Source organism: Rhinolophus ferrumequinum (genome assembly GCF_004115265.2).
Source record: "Rhinolophus ferrumequinum isolate MPI-CBG mRhiFer1 chromosome 5 unlocalized genomic scaffold, mRhiFer1_v1.p scaffold_110_arrow_ctg1, whole genome shotgun sequence".
Lineage (NCBI taxonomy): Eukaryota > Metazoa > Chordata > Mammalia > Chiroptera > Rhinolophidae > Rhinolophus > Rhinolophus ferrumequinum.
In genome coordinates this window covers 10,983,110-11,003,044 of record NW_022680355.1, presented here as the reverse complement: position 1 = coordinate 11,003,044, position 19,935 = coordinate 10,983,110, and the positions used below count along the sequence as shown (strand labels likewise).

Sequence of the window (19,935 nt, the reverse complement as noted above, 5' to 3'; positions counted from 1 at the left end):
GTCTTACATTAATTTTTGCTCCAAAAGATGCATTAGAGCTGACTGTCCAGCTAGGTCTTATTTTTGGAGAAACATGGTAGTTACCAGGTCTGTTTCGCTTTCTTCAGTCTGTAACAGTTCCTTAGTCTTCCCTTGACTTAACCTGACCTTGACACTTTTGAAAATTATAGGCCAGTTAATTTGTAAGAATGCCTGTCAATATGGGTATGCTTAATGTTTCCTCATGATTACATTAGGTGATAAAGATGATGTTTTGGAGGCAATAATAGTTTCCTATTTAAAAATCACTCCCATTGTCTTAATTTTTAAAAGAATGTGTCTGTTGTTTACATTTTAAGTCTTTTTAAAAGTGTTTTTTGTTTGGGGACTTGTAAATACATAATAATCTTTAAAGATAGAGGAAACCTATAAAGAACCTGGAATGTACATCATGGCATAATATCCTTAAAAATATTTTGTAAGAGACGAATGAAATTTGCTGTCATAGGAATTTTTATTTCAACTACTCAGGATTAATTTATTTTGCTATATTTTGTCAAGTTCATTTCTGATTTAAAAATTCTTCGGCTTCTGAATTGCAAGTGGTACTTGAGAACTCCTGACATAGATAAGTATATGTAATTATGAAAGAATTTATTTCTAAAATAATCTTGGTTAAAAACAAATGTACACAATTTAGGTGTCAGTTTTAGCTCTGAAATAAGTTGAAAACCCAAAGGTAGTCAGAATCACTGTTTTAAGCCTATTTTTAGATATTTTCCCTTTTAGCTGATTTCCTTCCTAGCCACCTGCAGTTTTATGTGCAGTCGAACGTGTTCATTTCTTAAAAAACTGTTCCCCCTACCAGGCTTGGCATGTAAATAGCTTCTCTGATGCTTTTGGTTTGTTCTTTTTAAAGAGCAAAGTGTAAATTATAAAACCTTCATTGAGTGTTTAAATTGATTTTAAAATATTTTAAATAAAATGCAGCATTTGAACAGAATAAAGGACTCTACCTCTAGGAATCCTTCTTGATTATAGTTTATTTTGTCTAGATATTATATTAATGTACTATACATATTAATATATAGAATATCTTTTCCATTTTTTTCTTTCAGCTTTTTCCTGCTTTAATGATTTGTCTCTTCTAAGCATAACTGGATTAAAAAAGTACAGCATGATATTTCTTTTAACTGGGGCATTTATTGCATTTATACTTAATGTAGTTATTGATATATTTGGATTCAAATGAACCACCCTTATTTTGTATTTTTTATTTATGTCATCTATTCTAGTTTTTCTCTCGTCTTCTTTCTGGATTAACATTCTGTTTTAGATTAACATTCTTTGGAGGCCTGTGTGTGTGTGAATGCAGGTTTGCATGTGTGTATGTGCTGCCTCTTGCTTATGGTGAATTGTTTCCTTATATGTTTTATAAATTTTGAGTGTGAACTCATCTTAAGAACTCATTTTTGAGATATCTTTGCAGTCTGAGGGGAACAACATTAATAAGATAAATTTGAAGGTACGTTCCCAGACAGCTTTGTTCGGCCAAGTGTTCTAGGGATGCCCATCAATACAGGGCTATTTAGAGTTCTGAACCTGAAAACTTCATGGGAACATGTTATATTTTCTAGGACAAGTGCCACACCCACCACATCCAGGCTGTGTGTGTGTGTGTGTGTGTGTTTCCTATAGCTGCTGTGACAAATTACCACAACTTTAGTGGCTAAAAAACCATAACTTTATTTTGTTACAGTTCTGAAGGTCAGAAGTCTAAAATGAAGGTTTCACTGAGCCAAACTTAAGATGTAGACAGGAATGTATTCCTTCTGGACATTCTATAGGTGAATCTGCTCTCTTGTCTTTTTTCACCTTCTAGAGGTCTCCTTCGTTTCTTGGCTGGTGGCCTCTTCATCCTCAAGCCAGAAATGGCCAGTTGAGTCTTTTTCACATGGCAACGTTCTGATCAGCGCTGACCGCTGCCTTCCTCTTTCCCTTACAAATACCCCTGTGATTGCATGAGCCCACCTTCACAAGCTCAGATAACACACCCATCCAAGGTTCTTGATTTAATCACACCAAACAGTTGCCTGTTTGTGCTGTGTCAGTTCTACCTTCCCACCTTCAGCAAGCTGAGACCTTATATTTTGTTGCTCTTTGGCAGAAAAGTCCAAACCCTTTCGTTAGTGGCCAAAAAGCCCCTAAGAGAGTGGGTTCTTTCATGTTTTCTTCTCCGGGTTTTAGCCCTCATTCTTCCTGGATTTTCTTAACTCTTTAACATTGAACTATGAATTAAAAAACCAAACGCCGTTTTCATCTACCAACCATGTTTAGATAGTTTGTAGTAGGAGACTTTTCAGTTACCTAATCTGCCGTATTGCCTCGCCCCCGTTGGCATTCCTTACGTTAGCAAGGTATTAATGAGTTTTAATAAGACATAAAATCTGACACTTTTATTTTCCTATTATACTTGAAAATGGTTTTATTTTAGCCTCAATCAGAAAACAAACCTCAGTGAATCTCCTCCTTGAAAAAGCTTGTTAGTTAACTATGATTAAAATCGGTTTCTCTATTTGAACACACTTCTACCAACAAACTTTTTTTCTTTAATCTGACCCAGCCTGTCCTGATTTACTCTTCTGCTGCTCAACCAGACCAAGAATCTTTTACCACATCCTTCCTCCGCTCTTGACAGTCTCTGGTCAGGTGGTTCTCTTTCAATTAAAGTTTTTATTTTCTGGGTTTTTTTGGTCTTATTTGAGCTAAAGGCATGTAGATACTCTTCTATACCCAGCTGTTATCAGTGAGCTTCATTTCATAATTTCCTTCTTCTCTCCCTTCAATAATATGTGAATGTGGTTAAAAGCCAGTCAGATACTATCTAAGGGATTATAATGAAGAGCCAAGTTCTGTATCACTGCTTTCTATACCTCATCTTGCTCTCGAGAGCACTTACGTAGTGGATACCGTGTATCAGGCTTTTTACACCACGAACACCTGCGTATGAATTAATTCATCCTCAGAACAATCCCATCTTGCAGATGAAGAAACTGATCCACAAAAAAGACTATGTGACTTGTTCAGGATCATACAGCTATTAATTGGCGTTATTTGAACCAGTCAATCGGGTTTTAGAATCTGCTTGTTATCAGTATGTTGTACTGCCCTTAGTTTTAGACTAAAATTATTTTCCCTCAGACTTTTAAAGGCAACAGTCCATTTCTTCTGGCTTCCAGTGTTGTAACTGAGATGTCTGATCTCTGTCTCTGATTCTAGATCCTTTGTGTGTAACTTGTATTTTTCTCTCTGGAAGCCTTTGGGCTTCTTTTTAGCTGTGGTGTTTTGAAATTTCACAGGGATATAACTTGTGTTTGGTCTTTTAAAGTACAAGTGCTGGCACTTGGTGGGCACTTTCTATCTGAAGTTAGGCTACTATATTTTTGGGATATGGTGTTATTGGCTTGATAATTTCTTTCCCACTATATCTCTGTTCTCTTTTCTCTAACGTTCTGTTCAGATATTAGACCTTTAGTATTAATATTTTAGTACTGTTTTCTTTCCCTAGTTTCCGTCTCTATGGGAGACCTACCAAATTTTTTTGTTCTTGCTTTATTTTTCACAAGCTGATTTCTTATTTCTTAATGCATTATCTTTTATTCTGCATATAATATAAATCTTTTCTTTTTTCAAAAGTGTTTTTCTAGTCTGCAAAATCTTTTCTTCAGGTTTTTGTTTGTTTTAGTCCTCCCCACACCCCCCTTAGTTTCCTTAAGTAATCTGGTGATCCTTAAGTAGAAAAAGTTCTATTTAAGAATGAGGAACTAAAATGCTTAGATAGAAACTCCATAAATTTGTGACAGAGACTATCATTTGGTGGTGGTGGTGGAGTCACTGGGCTTTGAACATGGGTTCCCCAATTTTTCAATGTGTAGGAGTCTTTTGCCATTCTATTTTGCAGTGGAGAATTTTTCTAATTTCTTTCGTGAGAACTGTTTTGGTAAGGGAATGCTGGCATCCTGAGAACATGGTGAGTGGAAGAATTGGAACTCCAGTCTTTAGTGTATCGACACTCACTGAATTCTCCTCACTTACAAAAAAAAGCAGTTTTATTGGGATACAATTCACCCACTTAACGTGTACAGTTTGGTGACTTTTGATAATATTCACAGAGTTATGCATCTGTTACTACAAGCCATTTTAGAACATTATCGTTACCCCAAAAAGAAGCCCCATACATACCTGTGCTGTAATTGTCAATCCCCGCGTCTTCTCTCTACCCATCCCAAAGCAAGTAGGAATCAGCTTTTATCTCTATAGATTTGTCTGTTCTGAATATTTCATATTAATGCAATCTCTGGTCCTTTGTGATGGCTCCTTTCACTTAGCGTGATGTTTTTAAGTTTCATCTATGTTGTAGTATGTATCAGTACTTAACTTTTTATTGCCAAATAATCTTCTAGTCTATGGATATGCCACATTTTTACTTACCCGTTTACGGACACTTGAATGGTTTCCACTTTCTGGCTGTTATGATAATGCTAAGAAAATTTGTGCACATGTTTCTGTGTGGGCGTATGTTTTCAATTATGTTGGTTATATACTTAGGAGTGGAATTACTGGGTCACATGGTAACTCTTTAACCAGTCAAGGAACTGCCAACTGGTTTCCATAGCGGCTATACCGTTTTACATTTCCACCAGCAGTGTATGGGGGTTTCAGTGTCTCCACATCCTCACAAACACTGTTTTGTCTGTCTGTCTGTCTGTCTGTCTGTCTGTCTATGTAGCCATCCTAGTGGATGTCAAGCGGTATCTCATTGTGGTACTGATTCTTTCCTCACTTTCGTAGTTTGTAAAACCTATTGCTTCCAAAGTCTCAGCCTCTCAAGGGTTATTTTTTTCTTTACTTTAAAAAATATTATTGGAATATTTTTTACAGTGGTGTATTAGTTTCAGGTATACAACACAGTGATTCAACATTTATATCCCTTATGAAATGATCATCGTGTGGTAAGTCTAGTAATTATCTGTTACCATACAAAGCTGTTACAATATTCTTGACTATTCCCTGTGCTGTACATTCCACCCTTGTGACCTATTTATTTATACCTCAGGTTTTGACCTCTTAATCCCCTTTACCTACCTTTTTCACCCAACCCCCAACCCCCTTATATTTTTCTTTCAGGATAAATTGCCTTGCAGTCTGTGAGTGTTTGGGGTTCTAACTTCTATCCTAATTAGTTAATATCCCCAAATGTGGTCATTACTTGTAAGAAGAATTATAGGATCAAAAAATACTCCTTGATGAAGATGAAAGAAATGAAGCTCAAAAAGGGCTACTGTTGAGTATAATCCAAATCCTTTCAAAGTGTGTGATCCAACCCTTTTGATAATACTGATTTGTACTCCTTGTTACGTGTTTAATATAGCTAGGGTGTCTTAAATGAACTAAGTTAAGAACAAGTCTTAATTTCCAAGATTACTTGTAAGAGTTATATATGTTGTTGGCTATAAGCTTTAACTGGTTTAGTATCATCTAGTAAAATCAGAGTTAAACACTTAAATGTAGATTGGGGAACAGAGAATAATAATAAAAGCTACCATTTATTTTGTTCTTTATGCATGCATGCAAGACGCTTAAAAATCCTCTTCCCCATCTCTCTCTTCATATTCTCTCTCTCTCTCTCTCTCTCTCTCTCTCTCTCTCTCTCTCTCTCTCTCTCTCTCATTTAATCCTCATAATAACAGAGGCAGATATAATTTTTTGTTTTAAAATCTCATCTGTATGGTAAGAAAATTGAGGGCATAGAGTGGTTAATTGACCTGCCCAAGGTCACAAGCTAATCATGGTAGGGTCTGATTTTAAATATATGCGTTCTGGTTCGGAAGCCTGTTCTCTTAGTCATTAGAATATAATGCCTGACATATCTACAGACTTTTAAATACATTATTTTTTTAAGAGTGGAGAGACATTCATGAAATTTTAAAACAAAAGTTAATACCTAGTAAGGAGTAGTGGGTTGGGGAGTAAGTTCAAATTCATGACCTGATAATTCAGAAGATAAACTGTGATCTGATGGTCTCTTAAAAGTCATACTTACCTTGGATCCTACTTGGGATCAAAAATGGTTATCACTAAATTAAGCACAGATTTCTTTTTGAGGTGGATGTCTAATTACCATGTGGAGTGTTCTGTAGTGTGTCTTCTTAAGCAGGAGGAGACAGAACAGGGTCATTGGGTGATACTGAAAAATTGGGTATGGGCCAAAGTGTTAGTGACAGATTCAGTTTTTGTAGGATAAAATATTTCAGAATAAATCTGATCCTGGTGTTCTACATTATGTTTTCCCACCAGTCTTTATTTTGTAGCTCATCTTTTCTAAATAGATCTATTTTATAGCGTGAATATATAGGTCATTCTGAATCAAGTTAACTTCACAGTTGATTGGGACTTTGTTTCAAGCTTATTAAACAAAGCTCTGTAACTCAGAATTTTGGGCATAGGGCCATTTCTAGAGCCTGGTCCAAATAAGCAGTAACAGACAAAGATTGTCTCTTTCTTGGCTGAAGACTTTCTCTGTGTGGCTTGTCTCAGGACTCTTTTACACTTTTCCTACCCATTTCATACTCCTCTCCTTTTTCTATTCAGGGCAGAAGTGTGTTGATTTTCATTCTGTACTCTTTCAGCAAACATTTCTTGTGCCTTTTACTTCTATACGAGGTTCTTTGCTTGAAACCTATAATGCCGTCCCTGTACTGGCAGAGGTGGTCATGAGGACAGCCGGCCTTCCAATATGATACTGCAGGAAATACGTGATATATTAAGTAGGTTTTTTATGTCATACTTCTTTCCTGCCTGCCTTTTGGTGTTTTGATAATTAGAAAAGGTTTTTCTGAAGATCTTTAAAAGAATGTTTTCTTTTTCCCCCCAAACTGATAGGGAAAGGAAAGAACATAATTAACATAGCATTTCTGTACAATAGTTTTAAATAATCACATCTTAAAAGATAATCTTAAAATCTTGTCTACTTCTGAAATTTATCTTTTTAATTCAACATTTGTTTTAAGAAGTATTTTCCTTTCTAAATAGAATCAGTTTGGGAATATTTTAATCATTCCTTTAGGACCTTTGCTTTCCACCAAATTTATTTTATCTGTTTAATTCCTAATGGGCTCATATTATAAAGGACCTGCTTGGCCCTTTAAAAAAAAATTGTGAGATTTTGTTCTTCCTTAGTCTTTCTTTAATAACTCTTATATAGAGTTCAACTTATTTTTATTCATGCTATTTTAAATTGTCTCTTGTCTCTGAGCAGGTGTTGTATTTTCATTCCTTTTTGCCTTTGCTTATGCTGTTCCCTGTACTTGAATTTTCCTCTGCCCCCATCCTCCTCCTTTTTGGCATGCCAAATGTGGCTGGCTAAAATGAGGTTTCTTTTATGGAGTCTTTTGATGCTGCTCCAGGAATTTAATCATTTTTTTCTCTGCACTTGAAAAGCTATATTATACTTAATACATTCAAAAGAATAAATATAATGTATATTACAAAATTTGTAACAATAAAACAAACATCTGTGAATCCACCACCAAAGTTAACTTGAAAATGATGAATTCTGTTTCTTCTACCCTTTGTGTTTCAATCCATACCTCCAGGGGAATGTTTATTATTTCCTTGCTCTTAAATTTATCACATGTATGTGTATCCCTAAACAATTGTTGTTTAATTTTGTTTGTGTTTGTTTTTAATAAAAACAGATTTGTGCTGTATGTAGTTTAGCATGGCTTTTTAAATTCAGTGTTGTGTAAAATTTATTTCATAATAGTTCATTCATTATAGTTCATTTTTTTCTCATTAATCATAATGTCTCAATTAAAAACATGCCACTTATTTTCATTTACATTTAATGGATCTGGAATTGTTTTTTTCCCTATGGTGTGAGGTGGGGATCCGTTTCAGTGTTTCTTTCTATATGGCAAACTAGTTGCCCTATTTGAATAACGCATTCTTTCCCACTGTGCCATCACTGTATATAGCAAGTTTTTTTCTGAGTTTCTCTTGTGTTGAATTGGTCCATTTATTTAACCCTGTGTAAGAACCCAATGATCTTATTTACTATGGCTTTATAATCTCAATGGGCAAGTCCCCCTGCCTCTCTCTTAATTTATTTTTTAACCATGTCTTGGCCATTCTTCCCCCTTTGCCCTTCTATATATATTTTGAAACTGAAAAGCCCTGTTGGAGTTTTTATTGGGAGGCGTTGAAACTGTAGATCAGTTTGGGAAGATTTGGCGTTAGTACATTGGAGTGGGGGAAATGAGAGAGAGGTGTGATTGTGAGTAGGTGGGGGTGTGTTGTACCTGGCTTCGAAGGCCAGCCACGTAATTTTTTTTTTCCAGGTTAATATGTCATTTAATTGCTTCCTTATTTCTTCACCTTATTCAGGGTATTTGATAATTTTTTTTTTTTTGCGGGTGGTAGAATATTTCTGTTGATTATCTTATGTTCCCTGTTGCCTTCATTCTTGCTCACAAATCTTCACATTATTGAGTCATATTGAGTCTGTCAGAAGAGTTTTCTAGTTGTGTTATATTGGCTCTAGATTATGCCTCGTACATCCCCCAAATTCAAAGGCCTGGTTTGCACTGTATTTGACTATTGCAGTTGTGTCTTTGTTACCATGCAGTACAGTTTCATTTTATGTGCTGAAAGTGCAATATGACATATTACCAAAATTCAAAAAAATGTTTTTTAAATGTAAAGACTTCAAATTAAAAAGTTTTGTGAACCATTCCTTAATTTCAAAACTGGACAAAGACATTATTAAACTACTTATTTTATTGTCATTTGATGTTAAAACACTATCCTATATTAAACTTAGTTCTTGGACTTTGTGAGCTTTGCATTTGTTCATAAGGTCTCAGGCATGTACTCAAGCCTTAAGTGGCGATCCCCCAAACATGTTCAGTCTATCCATTACTTCCAAATTTATCTCCTCTACATTCTATTTTGACTTGATCACTTCTCCTTCAGATGCTGAATCATCAAGCATGAGCTTCATTTACCAGATTTTGTCTTTGGGGTTCCATCTGTTCTCTAGTTTGTTCTACTGATAATCCACATCTGTAAGATCTGCTTTCTTCTTTCAAGTGAGTTTTTTTTTTTTGCCTTTAGGGCTTGTTTACCTTGGAATCATTGAGTTTCAGGCTTCCAGAACTTTAATGCTCATTAGACTGGCTCTGAGGAGTCCTCAGAATGCTGTTACTGCTAGTGACAAAATGTGAATGTGAACATAATTCACATTCATTATCCTTCTTTTTATTTTATTTTTAAAAGTAAAAATTGTATATATGTAAGGTGTACAACATGATGATTATATATACACATACATAGTGAAATGATTAGTCAAGCTAATTAACGTATCTTCTCAGTTTCCTTTTTGTGTGTGTGATGAGACCACCCGAAATGCACTTTTAGCAAATTTCCAGTGTTCAATATAGTATTAACTGTAATCTTCATGCTGTACATTAGATCTCTAGACTTATTCGTCCTGCCGTAACTGCAACTTTGTAGCCTTTGCCAAACAGCTCTCCTTTTCCCCCACCCCCAGACTCTGGTAACCACTGTTTACTCTGCTTCTGTGCATTGGATTTGTTGTTTAGATTCCTTGTATAAGTGAGTTCATGCCGTTTTTTTGTTTTTTTTTTTCTTTCTGTGTCTGGCTGAGTTCACTTAGCATAATATTTCCCGGTACAACATTCATTATATTTCTGATACACAACGTGATGTGTCCATGTTTTCATAATAACATTTTAGAAATACTTTACCTTAATTGTTGGGTTATAGGTTGGATAGTTTGAAATAAGATTCAGATTTGGTTAATTTTTGGGGGGTACTTTTTTGTATCAAGCAATATTTATATGAGCAAAATGGAATCGTAGTGAGTTTAAAAGCGTGTATAAAATTTCACAACCAGTAAGTGAAAGAGCCAGTGTTCAAACCTAGGTCTTCTAATTTCACGTTTGTGCCTTTTTTTTTTTTTTAAACCAGTGGTTTTCAGCTGTGCCTCATATGTCCAGGGATGGCTGCTGGGTGATCACCTGGGCCTTCTAGTTCTTCTCAACTAGGGTAACTCTTAAATTTTATTTCCAGTATATTAGAATTGAAAACTAATTTTCTTTATATAAACAGCCTTTTTTGCTGTCTAAAGATGAAGAAAAAAGTGTGAAAGTGAGGATGCAAGTATGTGAAGGAATTAGTCTCCCTGCGAAAGCCAACTTTGTTGTGGTGAACACATGCATCTGTTGTTACACAAATGTTCCGAGCCCGTGCCCCTGCTCCGACCTGCTGATCCACTCACTGCCATAGGGAGGGTTGCAGTACCGGATGGATTCGGATTTGGACTTCCATGATTCCTAATTGGGAGACTGGGCCAGAGGTAGACTCAGAGAAAAATTGTCAAGTAATTTGAAATAGTGTCCTGAATAGTTTTGCAAGTGTGAGGGAAGTAGGAAGGGTGAAGAAAAATGATTTTAAGGAGAGTTGTGGACACCGTGATGTTTAAGCAAAATAGAGAAAGAACTTGAGCCATTTTGAATTTGTTTTTCCCTTGAAGACTGGAAACCATGTGCAATGTTCTTTTAATAGGATTTAAGAAGGTGAGATATCTTCCAATTTTTTTATTTTGTTTTCCCAAGTTTACTGTTTTTGTAAAGATCACCATGGTTACACCATGGAGGACAGATTGGAAAGAGGCTAGATTGGACCAGTTCGAAGGCTATTGCAATAGCCAGGTTGAGTGATGATAGAAGATTGACTGGGATTAAAGTGTTGGAAACAGGAGACAAATTCCTGGTATGTATGTATGTATGTAGTTTCTTTTACTAAATTAGAGGTATAATTGACATATAACAACATGTTAGTTTCAGGTATACAACATAGTGATCAGATACTTGTACATATTGTGAAGTGATCACCACAATAAGTATAGTTAATATCCGTCCCATACATAATTATTACATTTCTTTTTCTTGTGATGAGAACTTTTAAAATTTACTCTCTTAGCGACTTTCAAATATGCGATACAGTATTATTCACTATAGTCTCCACGTTGTGCATCACCATGACTTGTTTTGAAACTGGAAGCTTTGCCCTTTGACCTCCTTAACCCTTTTTGACCACTCCCCACCTCTGGCAACCACCAAACCTATTCCCTCTATGAGCTTGTTTTTATTGTTGTTTGTTTAGATTCCACATATAAGTGACATCATACAATGTTTGTCGTTCTCTGATTTCTCTCAGCATAATACCCTCAAGGTCTATCCATGGTATCACAAATGGCAATATTTCATTCCTTTTTTATGGCTGAATAGTATTCCATTGTGTGCGCACGCGTGCGTATATACAGAGGGTGCCAAAAAATTTATGCACCTTTTAGGAAAGGAAAAAAACTATTAAAATTATGCTGATTGATGGTAACCACTCTGAGCACCTCTTGTCATCGCAGAAGTCAAATGTAACTTGTATTCATCTTTTTTAATCTGTATACGTTGTGTATTACAATTTTAATACAGTTTTTTCTCTTCTTAAAATGTGTATACATTTTTTTGGCACCCTCTGTGTACACACACACACACACACACACACACACACACACACACACCACAGCTTCTTTACCCATTCATCCATCGATGGACACTTGTCTTGTTTCCATATCTTGGCTATTGTAAATAATGCTACAATGAGTATGGTGGTGCATACATCTTTTTGAATTACTGTTTTCATTTTCTTCAGATAAATACCCAGAAATGGGTATCTAACAGCCATAAAATTTTGAGTCCTTCCCCTTCCCCGAGTTCTCTGGTATACCCAGGTATGTTTGGTCCTCAGTTCCCCTTGGGGACTTGGAGAACGCTACCCCCACCCCTAATCATGTTTCTCTTTAAAGCAGCTGAGGATGGGGTTGAGGGAGGGGTTGGGAGAGAGCAACTCTGTACCAGTAAACAAGGTGCACTACTTGCATTTTGAATGGTGCTGTAGCTGCATGCTGATCAACCAATTAAACCCCTGTTGGTTTTGGTTCACCCAAAGCCCTGTATTTTGCAGCAAGGTCATCATTACATCATTCATTTCTGGTTGGGAACACCATGATTCAGCAGCTGCAGACATACTGCTTTCTTTGGGGGGGTGGGGTGGGGCATGGGTTTGTACCCTTTGGCCGTCTTGGGCTTGATTGGCACAGTGGCATCCTTGTTTTTTTAGGAGTCCACCTAATTTGGACTGTTTGCTGCTCCATTATCAAGATAACAAACATCTCTTCAAATTTTTCTTGATTTCATCGTACGGATTAGGGAAGTTTTCTAAGGCTGGCAGGGCTGACAGCAAGAGTTCATCTAGACTTCTTTGGGCCAGTTTCTCATTCTCCAGTGAATCACCTTCACCAGTATTTTCAACCGAATTCAGTACAGTAAGAGCCAGAAGACTAATCATTGCCTGAGGGAGTTTATTCCAGGGACATTTCCCCAAGGGGGCCAGAGCTCTCTTGTAGCAGACTTGGCGCACTGTCAGAAAATGCTGAGGCCTTTTACTCATTCAGTGGATTGGATATGGACAAAATAGACTAGACTGTATGAGGGCCTGAGCAGTATATTAGATAGCCATGTGTTGCCATTCTGCTTTAACACACACTATGTGCCCACCCCAAATGTCCCCAGCAAACTAGCCCAAGTTCTAAAGATTCTCCTGGTTCTGACCACAGTTGCTGCACTTTTCTTCCTTTCATGCTTATTGTAGGTGCATTGCTGTTTAGGATAGAACCTTATGTGCTTTCCCTCTCCCTCTACCAGACAAATCTTAGTACTCGTTGTTCACAGGACAGACCTGCTGAGGCTGGTTGTTAGCTTGGTGGAGAGTTGGCAGCGAGCAGGGCATCATTCAGCCTGCTGCCTTTGAACCTACTCCTGGTACTCAGCTCGAAATTACCTCCTCAGTTCAGTCTCATTCACAGGCAATAAAATTGAGGACCATTCATTGCCTGGTTGACCGTACAATTTGGTTAACATGTTGACTCAAATTCCCATGGAATTCTCTCAGTTCCTGTTAATTGGCCTCTCATTCCATTTCTAGAAAGCTTTGTCAGCATGCCATCCTCAAGCCAAAACTCAAAAATTGTGAAGGCTTTAAGATTTTACCTTTCATGCAAGCTAGCCAGTTAGCTTGCTGCAAACAATATCATGCATACTATTAGAAGACACGAGACTCTTGGGTCAGAGAAGAGATGTCATTACTCATGGCAATAGCAGTAGCCAGCGTGTCAGCATTTGTGCCAGATAATCAGCCCCAATTTCCATAGGATTCTGCAGAGAGAGCCGAGTGATGCCTGCACACACAACTGGGTGCATTAAAAGAAAGAACTCCCAGCTTAGGGGACCAGAGCTCTTGTATAACGGGCAGTAAGCCTTCCTCACCTTTGCCCTGCAGGGTGACATTATCTTTATTATACTGGACAGTAAATAAACCTGCAGTTTGCTTTCCAAGGAGACCCTATATTTTCTAAGGCTGTTTACTATATAAATATCCAGAGCAAAGGAGTTATTGTCTTTTCTTGTAAGATGTGCGAAAGTGCTAGACACCCAAGGAGAGTGTCTCCTCTACCTTGTTTTGGAGCTGGGAGAGAGCATTGTTTTTTAAAGATATTTATTAAAATATAGCTAACATACTATATTATATTAGTTTCTGGTGTACGCAGTAGTTATTCAACATTTATATACCTAAAGAAGTGATCACCATAAGTCCAGCAACCACCTGACACCATGTGATCACAATATTACTGACTATATTCTCTATGCTGTACATTACACCCCCATGACTTATTTGTTTTATACCTGGAAATTTAAACCTCTTATTCTCCTTTCCCCCCCTTTAAAAACATTTTCAATTACAGTTGACATTCAATATTATTTTATATTAGTTTCAGGTGTACAGCACAGTGGTTACACATTTATATAATTTAAGAAGTGATCCCCCTGACTAGTCTAGTACTCTCCTGGCACTGTGCATAGTTATTACCATATTACTGACTATATTCCCTCTGCTTTACATCCCCAAGTCTATTTCATAGCTACCAATTTGTACTTAATCCCTTCACTTTTTTCACCCTGCCCTTCAACACCCCTCCTCTCTGGCAACCATCAGCTTGTTTTCTGTATCTGTGAGTCTGTTTCTGTTTTGTTTGTTCATTTATTTTGTTGTTTAGAGTCCACATATAAATGAGATCATACGGTGTTTGTCTTTCTCTGTCTGCCTTATTTTACTTAGCATATAATACTTTCCAGGTCCATCCATGTTGTTGCAAATTGTAAGAGTTCATTCCTTTTTTATGGCTGAGTAATTGTCCATTGTATATATGTACCACATCTTCTTTATCCAATTGTCTGTTGATGGGCACTTAGGTTGCTTCCATGTCTTGGCTACTGTAAATAGCACTGCAGTGAACATTGGGGTGCATATATCTTTTCGAATTAGTGTTTTGGATTTCTTCAGATAAATATCCAAAATTGCTGGGTCATAAGGTAGTTAGTTCTATTTTAATTTTTTGAGGAACCTCCATTCTGTTTTCCATAGTGGCTGCACCAATTTGCAATCCCACCGACAGTGCATGAGGTTTCCATTTTCTCTACATCATGGCCAACACTTGTTGTTTGTTGATTTATTGATAATAGCCATTCTGACAGGTGTGTGGTGATACCTCATTGTGATTTTAATTTGCATTTCTCTGATGGTTAGTGACATTGAGCATCTTTTCATATGCCTATTGGCTACTGCCTGTCCTCTTTGGATAAATGTCTATTCAGTTCCACTGCCCATTTGTTAATTGGATTGTTAGTTTTTTTTGGTGTTGAGTTGCATGAGTTCTTTATAATTTTGGATATTACTCCTTATTGGATGTATCATTGGCGAATATCTTTTCCCGTTCAGTAGGTTGTCTTTCTGTTTTGTTGATGGTTGGGAGAGCATTTTTGATTACAGGTTTTTTCCCAGTCAATTTTTAAAATTCTGATGAAATAGAGTCTTAAGCACTAATTTTAAACTTGTTTGTTTCCTAACAGTACCTTTTTCCCCCACCCCTTGCTTCAGTTCCGTTCAGTTCCTTGCTTTTTCTCACCTAGACCACCGTAATTGCCCCCAACTGGTCTCATTGCCAGTGGTCTTGTTCTGACTGTCAGAGGGCTCTTTCAAAATGCAGATCTGATGATGTCACCCAGTCTTGTTATTGGTTCACCATTACTACTGTGTTTCCCCGAAAAGAAGACCTAGCTGGACCATCAGCTCTAATGTGTCTTTTGGAGCAAAAATTAATATAAGTCCCAGTCTTATATATATTATATAATATATGTATGACCGGTTCTTATATTAATATATAGTATAATACAATATAATACACATAATATACATAATATACTATATATTATATTATATGTAATATAATACAATATAACATAATATATAATATATAACATATATATTATATAAGACCTGGTCTTACATTAATATGTAATATAATATATGACATATATTATAAGACTCGGTCTTATATTAATATATAATGTTATATAGATGTATTATATAAGACTGGGTCTCGTATTAATTTTTGCTCCAAAACACGCATTAGAGGGGCGGCCGGATGGCTCAGTTGGTTAGAGCGGGAGCTCTCAACAAGGTTGCCGGTTCAATTCCTGCGTGGGATGGTGGGCTGTGCCCCTGCAACTAAAGATTGAAAACGGCGACTGGACTTGGAGCTGAGATGCACCCTCCACAACTAGACTGAAGGACAATGACTTGGAGCTGATGGGCCCTGGAGAAACACTCTGTTCCCCAATATCCCCCCCCCACCCCACCACCCCACACACAAAAAAAAGACATGTTAGAGCTGATGGTCTGGCTAGGTCATACTTTGGGGGAAGCACGGTAGTAGTACAAAGTTTAAATTGTTGAGTAGTTGTGTAATTATTGCTCACGTGCTATTATCCAGTTTTTAAATGTTGGCAACTAAAAATTTTTAAAGCCATAAAAGCCAGTACTATGTAGGCTGCATGCTGCCAGTTTTTAACTTCTGCTTACTGATCATCTTTTCTATTACACCTTTGTCTATAACATGAAGTTCTTTCTGCCTTTAATAATTTCCATTTTTGCCTCTTCTATTCAAGACCTATCTACGCTATAAAGCCTGTAAGTGAACCCATCTCAACCTCGTTAAGTATCTTGCTCTGACCAGCTTTAGAGTAATTTGTAATAAACTGTGCATGTGTCACTATAGCAGACCTCATTGTGTTTTGTTTACTGATCTTTTTCCTGGTTTGCATCCTCACGACATAACAGTGTAAGCTACTCAGAGCAGGACCCCCTTCCTTCCCACAAACACCAAATTTCTTTCCTGAGAATTGTTTTAGAATCAAATCCATTAAATTAGTTTGTGCTTGTAATTACCTTTAAGATATTCCCTGTTTTGAGCCTTGAGAATGTTATCTTGCTTAATATTGAAGGGAAACATACAGTATTCACTTGAAAGTAGACATGTGACAAAACCATGTGGTTCAACCTATATATGACCCAGTATATATATGGACATCATATATATTATTTACTATGCTTGATAATATTTTCTTGCTTTGTTTAAATTTAAAATACAGACCGTGGACATCCATAAGGAGAAAGTGGCTCGAAGAGAGATTGGTATTTTGACAACAAATAAGAATACATCGAGAACGCACAAAATAATAGCACCTGCTAATATGGAGCGCCCTGTAAGGTATATTCGGAAACCTATTGACTATACAGTTCTGGATGACGTGGGCCATGGTGTCAAGGTAAGCGTTTTAATATTACGTTAACTTGAAATAATTTATCCAAGAAATATTTTGGATAGGAAAATGGTGATAAAGATAATTTTCTTAAAGAATTAATAGATGTTCTTAGCTATCAACTAGCATTACAATTTTCATAGTACATTTATTTAATATTAGTTATGTATTACACTGAGCTTGGGGCAGACTTTTACCTGTGGAATCGGTTCTATTCAAGAAGATACTAAATCTTGAAACGGCTATTCATTAAGCCGTTTGAGTCCTAGACTAATATAAATTTGTGTTGTGAATACCATGTCTTGCTTTCACTAATGAATAAATATATAACAATGAAAAATGTATATGATTTCCAGATTGGCTTAGAAAATAATTATAAATACTTTAAATCTTTATTCCTAAATATATGCGTATATTAGTGCATCTGTGTGGATGTGGATGTAATTCCAGCAATTTAGGAAAAATAAAAAATTTTATGTAATTTTGTTCTCTGCACCATCCCCCACTCCCCACCCCAACAGACTTTTAGGAAAGAGATTATTTTTTTGTCCATGTCCATTTCTTAGCATGGGAGAGTCAGCTGCTCTGGAAGAACATTTGTAGCCTGTCAACTTTTCAGATATTCATGGGTCATTTTACGCACATCCTGAATGATCTGAATTCTTTAGCTGTCTCTGCTCAGGATAAACTATTCCTCTGAAATTTCATAGTCCCTTTCCTAGAGGACCAGTATTTGATTTTGTTCTTAGTCTTCAGAATATTTGTAATAGTTTTTTGGAGTCAGCTAGAATTTTGACACTTTTCCTAGCTGGTTGATCTGACTGGTGCTATTGCTGGACCTGTGGCATTCTGAATTATCTGGGGTTCCTGGCCAAGAGGAGAGTATAGCTGACAACACTGACCTGTATTCTACTCCCTTTGAGACCATTAGAATCTCCCCTTCACTGTCATGCTTGGAAGTTATATGTAATGTTGGGACACTTTGCAAATGTAGCGGAGGCTACTTGTTTGTTTCTTGTATTTTTACCCAAAGATGTGGCTCGGGTTGTGTAAAAGCTTAAATTCAGTTTTAAGATTTTTAGACTAAATTGATGTACAGGATTTGGATTTTGAGAGTCTGGAAGAACTTCTTTTGTATTATTACGTGCCTTTGGATTAAACATGATAAACATATACACACACATATATATATGTATATGTGTATACACACACACATATGTGTGTGTGTGTGTGTGTGTGTGTGTGTGTGTGTGTGTACCGTGTTTCCCCCAAAATAAGACCTAGCCAGACAAACAGCTCTAATGTGTCTTTTGGAACAAAAATTAATATAAGACCTGGTCTTATATTATGTTAGATAAGACCCAGTCTTATAGTAAAATAAGACCAAGTCTTATATTAATTTTTGCTGCTAAAGACGCATGAGAGCTGATGGTCCGGCTAGGTCTTATTTTCAGGGAAACACGGTATACGCGCACACACATACATACACTCTCATGCTCTCATATTCACTTCCTCTTTTGCCTAATCTTGGTTTTTCTTTCTATTAAAGCAATACATACTCATAAACAAAAATTCTGTCACCATTTTCGAAGTGAATATCCTCTATTATCTCTCCACTAATAATTGTGTTTAATACATACGTAGTGCTTAATAGGATATAAGATGAAACCTAATTTTACAAGGAAATTTTGGGTGAGAATATTCAATTATTTCATCCTACATGTATAAATGGGAAGTATAAACACAGCATAATACATGCTGAGAGTATACAGATGTGAATTTTGGCAGTTTACTTTTTCTATATATAGATATTTTAGACAGGGTTTTTTTCCCTAACTTTAAAAAATTGTGATTAAGTTTACCGTTTAACCATTTTAAGTATACAGTTTTGTGGCTTAAGTACACTCACATTGTTACACAGGCTATTTTAAAATATATTTTTGGGTTAAGAGGGTGGTCTGTGAGAACAATATATCTTAGGAACTATTATATGGCATATTTGTCCATATTTTGTTTCTGTGTTATACAAATATAAATGCAATTATTTTTTCCCTACTAGTCTCATTGCTGCTTTGTTTCTCCAGTTTTCTGATTTCTCTAAATGATCATCACTGACAATATTTCTAGTATATCTTATCTTCAAGGATAATAATGTCATTCAAGTTTAATTTCTAAATCCAGGTGTGAAATGTAGTGGCTCGGTAGAATTCCAGACATTGTTTCCATATAAAAACGAGCAATATCATTCTAAACAAACATTAAAGAATAGCAAAATTCTGGCAGTTCCTAGAAATGATAATTTATCTAAGACAACGTACATTCCTCCTTTGGATGATTTCCGTAATGTTGTGTTTACGATCACCTGAAAAATGACAGCTACATACTTAAAACTGCAGATATTATGGAAAGAACTTGAAACCCCCCAAAATGTAGAAAAAGTTAGATTCTACAACTGGACGATATTTTTTCTTAAGTGGATAGTACAAGTAGTGATGCGTTAGGACTGTACACATTATTTCATATTATTCATATGTACACATGTTCATATTATTTCATACGTACATACTATTTTACAGAAGACTATTCATGTGTCATAGAAGTAGCCTTTCAGATCAAAGCAGTTTTTCTGCAGTTTTGAATTTTGACTAAACTGGTTCGGAAGAAAACTTAGAACTAAACCTATAACTTCCTGCTAGTGTTGGCCTGCTCAGATTTGGATTCGTGAGTTACAAATAAGACGATTTCCAGACACTGTTTATTCTGTAGTTAGAATGTGGCCAAGTTATTGCTGTGCATAGTGATTTCGTTCTTAAACATTGAGGTGTTAGGTCTTTTTCTGAATTTGGAAGCAACCTATTATTTTTCATTTTAACATTTGCAGTTTATCACTTTTTAAAATGGTATGCTACTGTTCAAATAATACTTGGGCATTTATTATCCAGTGGAGTCTTAGGTCTCATAAGCTGATATATTAAAGTGGCCTTAAACATTTCATGTGTTACGGCATTTATGTTTAAATCAAAGTTTATCATCTGTGATTCAGTTGGATAAAATACTGACCTAACATTATTTGACCTGCATGCGATTGGCATAATTA

At 36.2% G+C, this 19,935-nt stretch overlaps 1 protein-coding gene across 10 annotated transcripts in view; it reads left to right on the top strand.

Annotated features, from left to right (window-relative positions):
• The window catches only part of ABI1 (abl interactor 1), a 109,653-nt gene that overhangs the window by 66,749 nt on the left and 22,969 nt on the right, over positions 1–19,935 (top strand). For all 10 annotated transcript variants that reach the window (XM_033100627.1, XM_033100624.1, XM_033100622.1 and 7 more), the window contains exon 3: positions 16,668–16,844. In XM_033100627.1, coding sequence (XP_032956518.1) covers positions 16,668–16,844 — 177 coding nt within the window. The remainder of the gene's footprint in view (positions 1–16,667; positions 16,845–19,935) is intronic.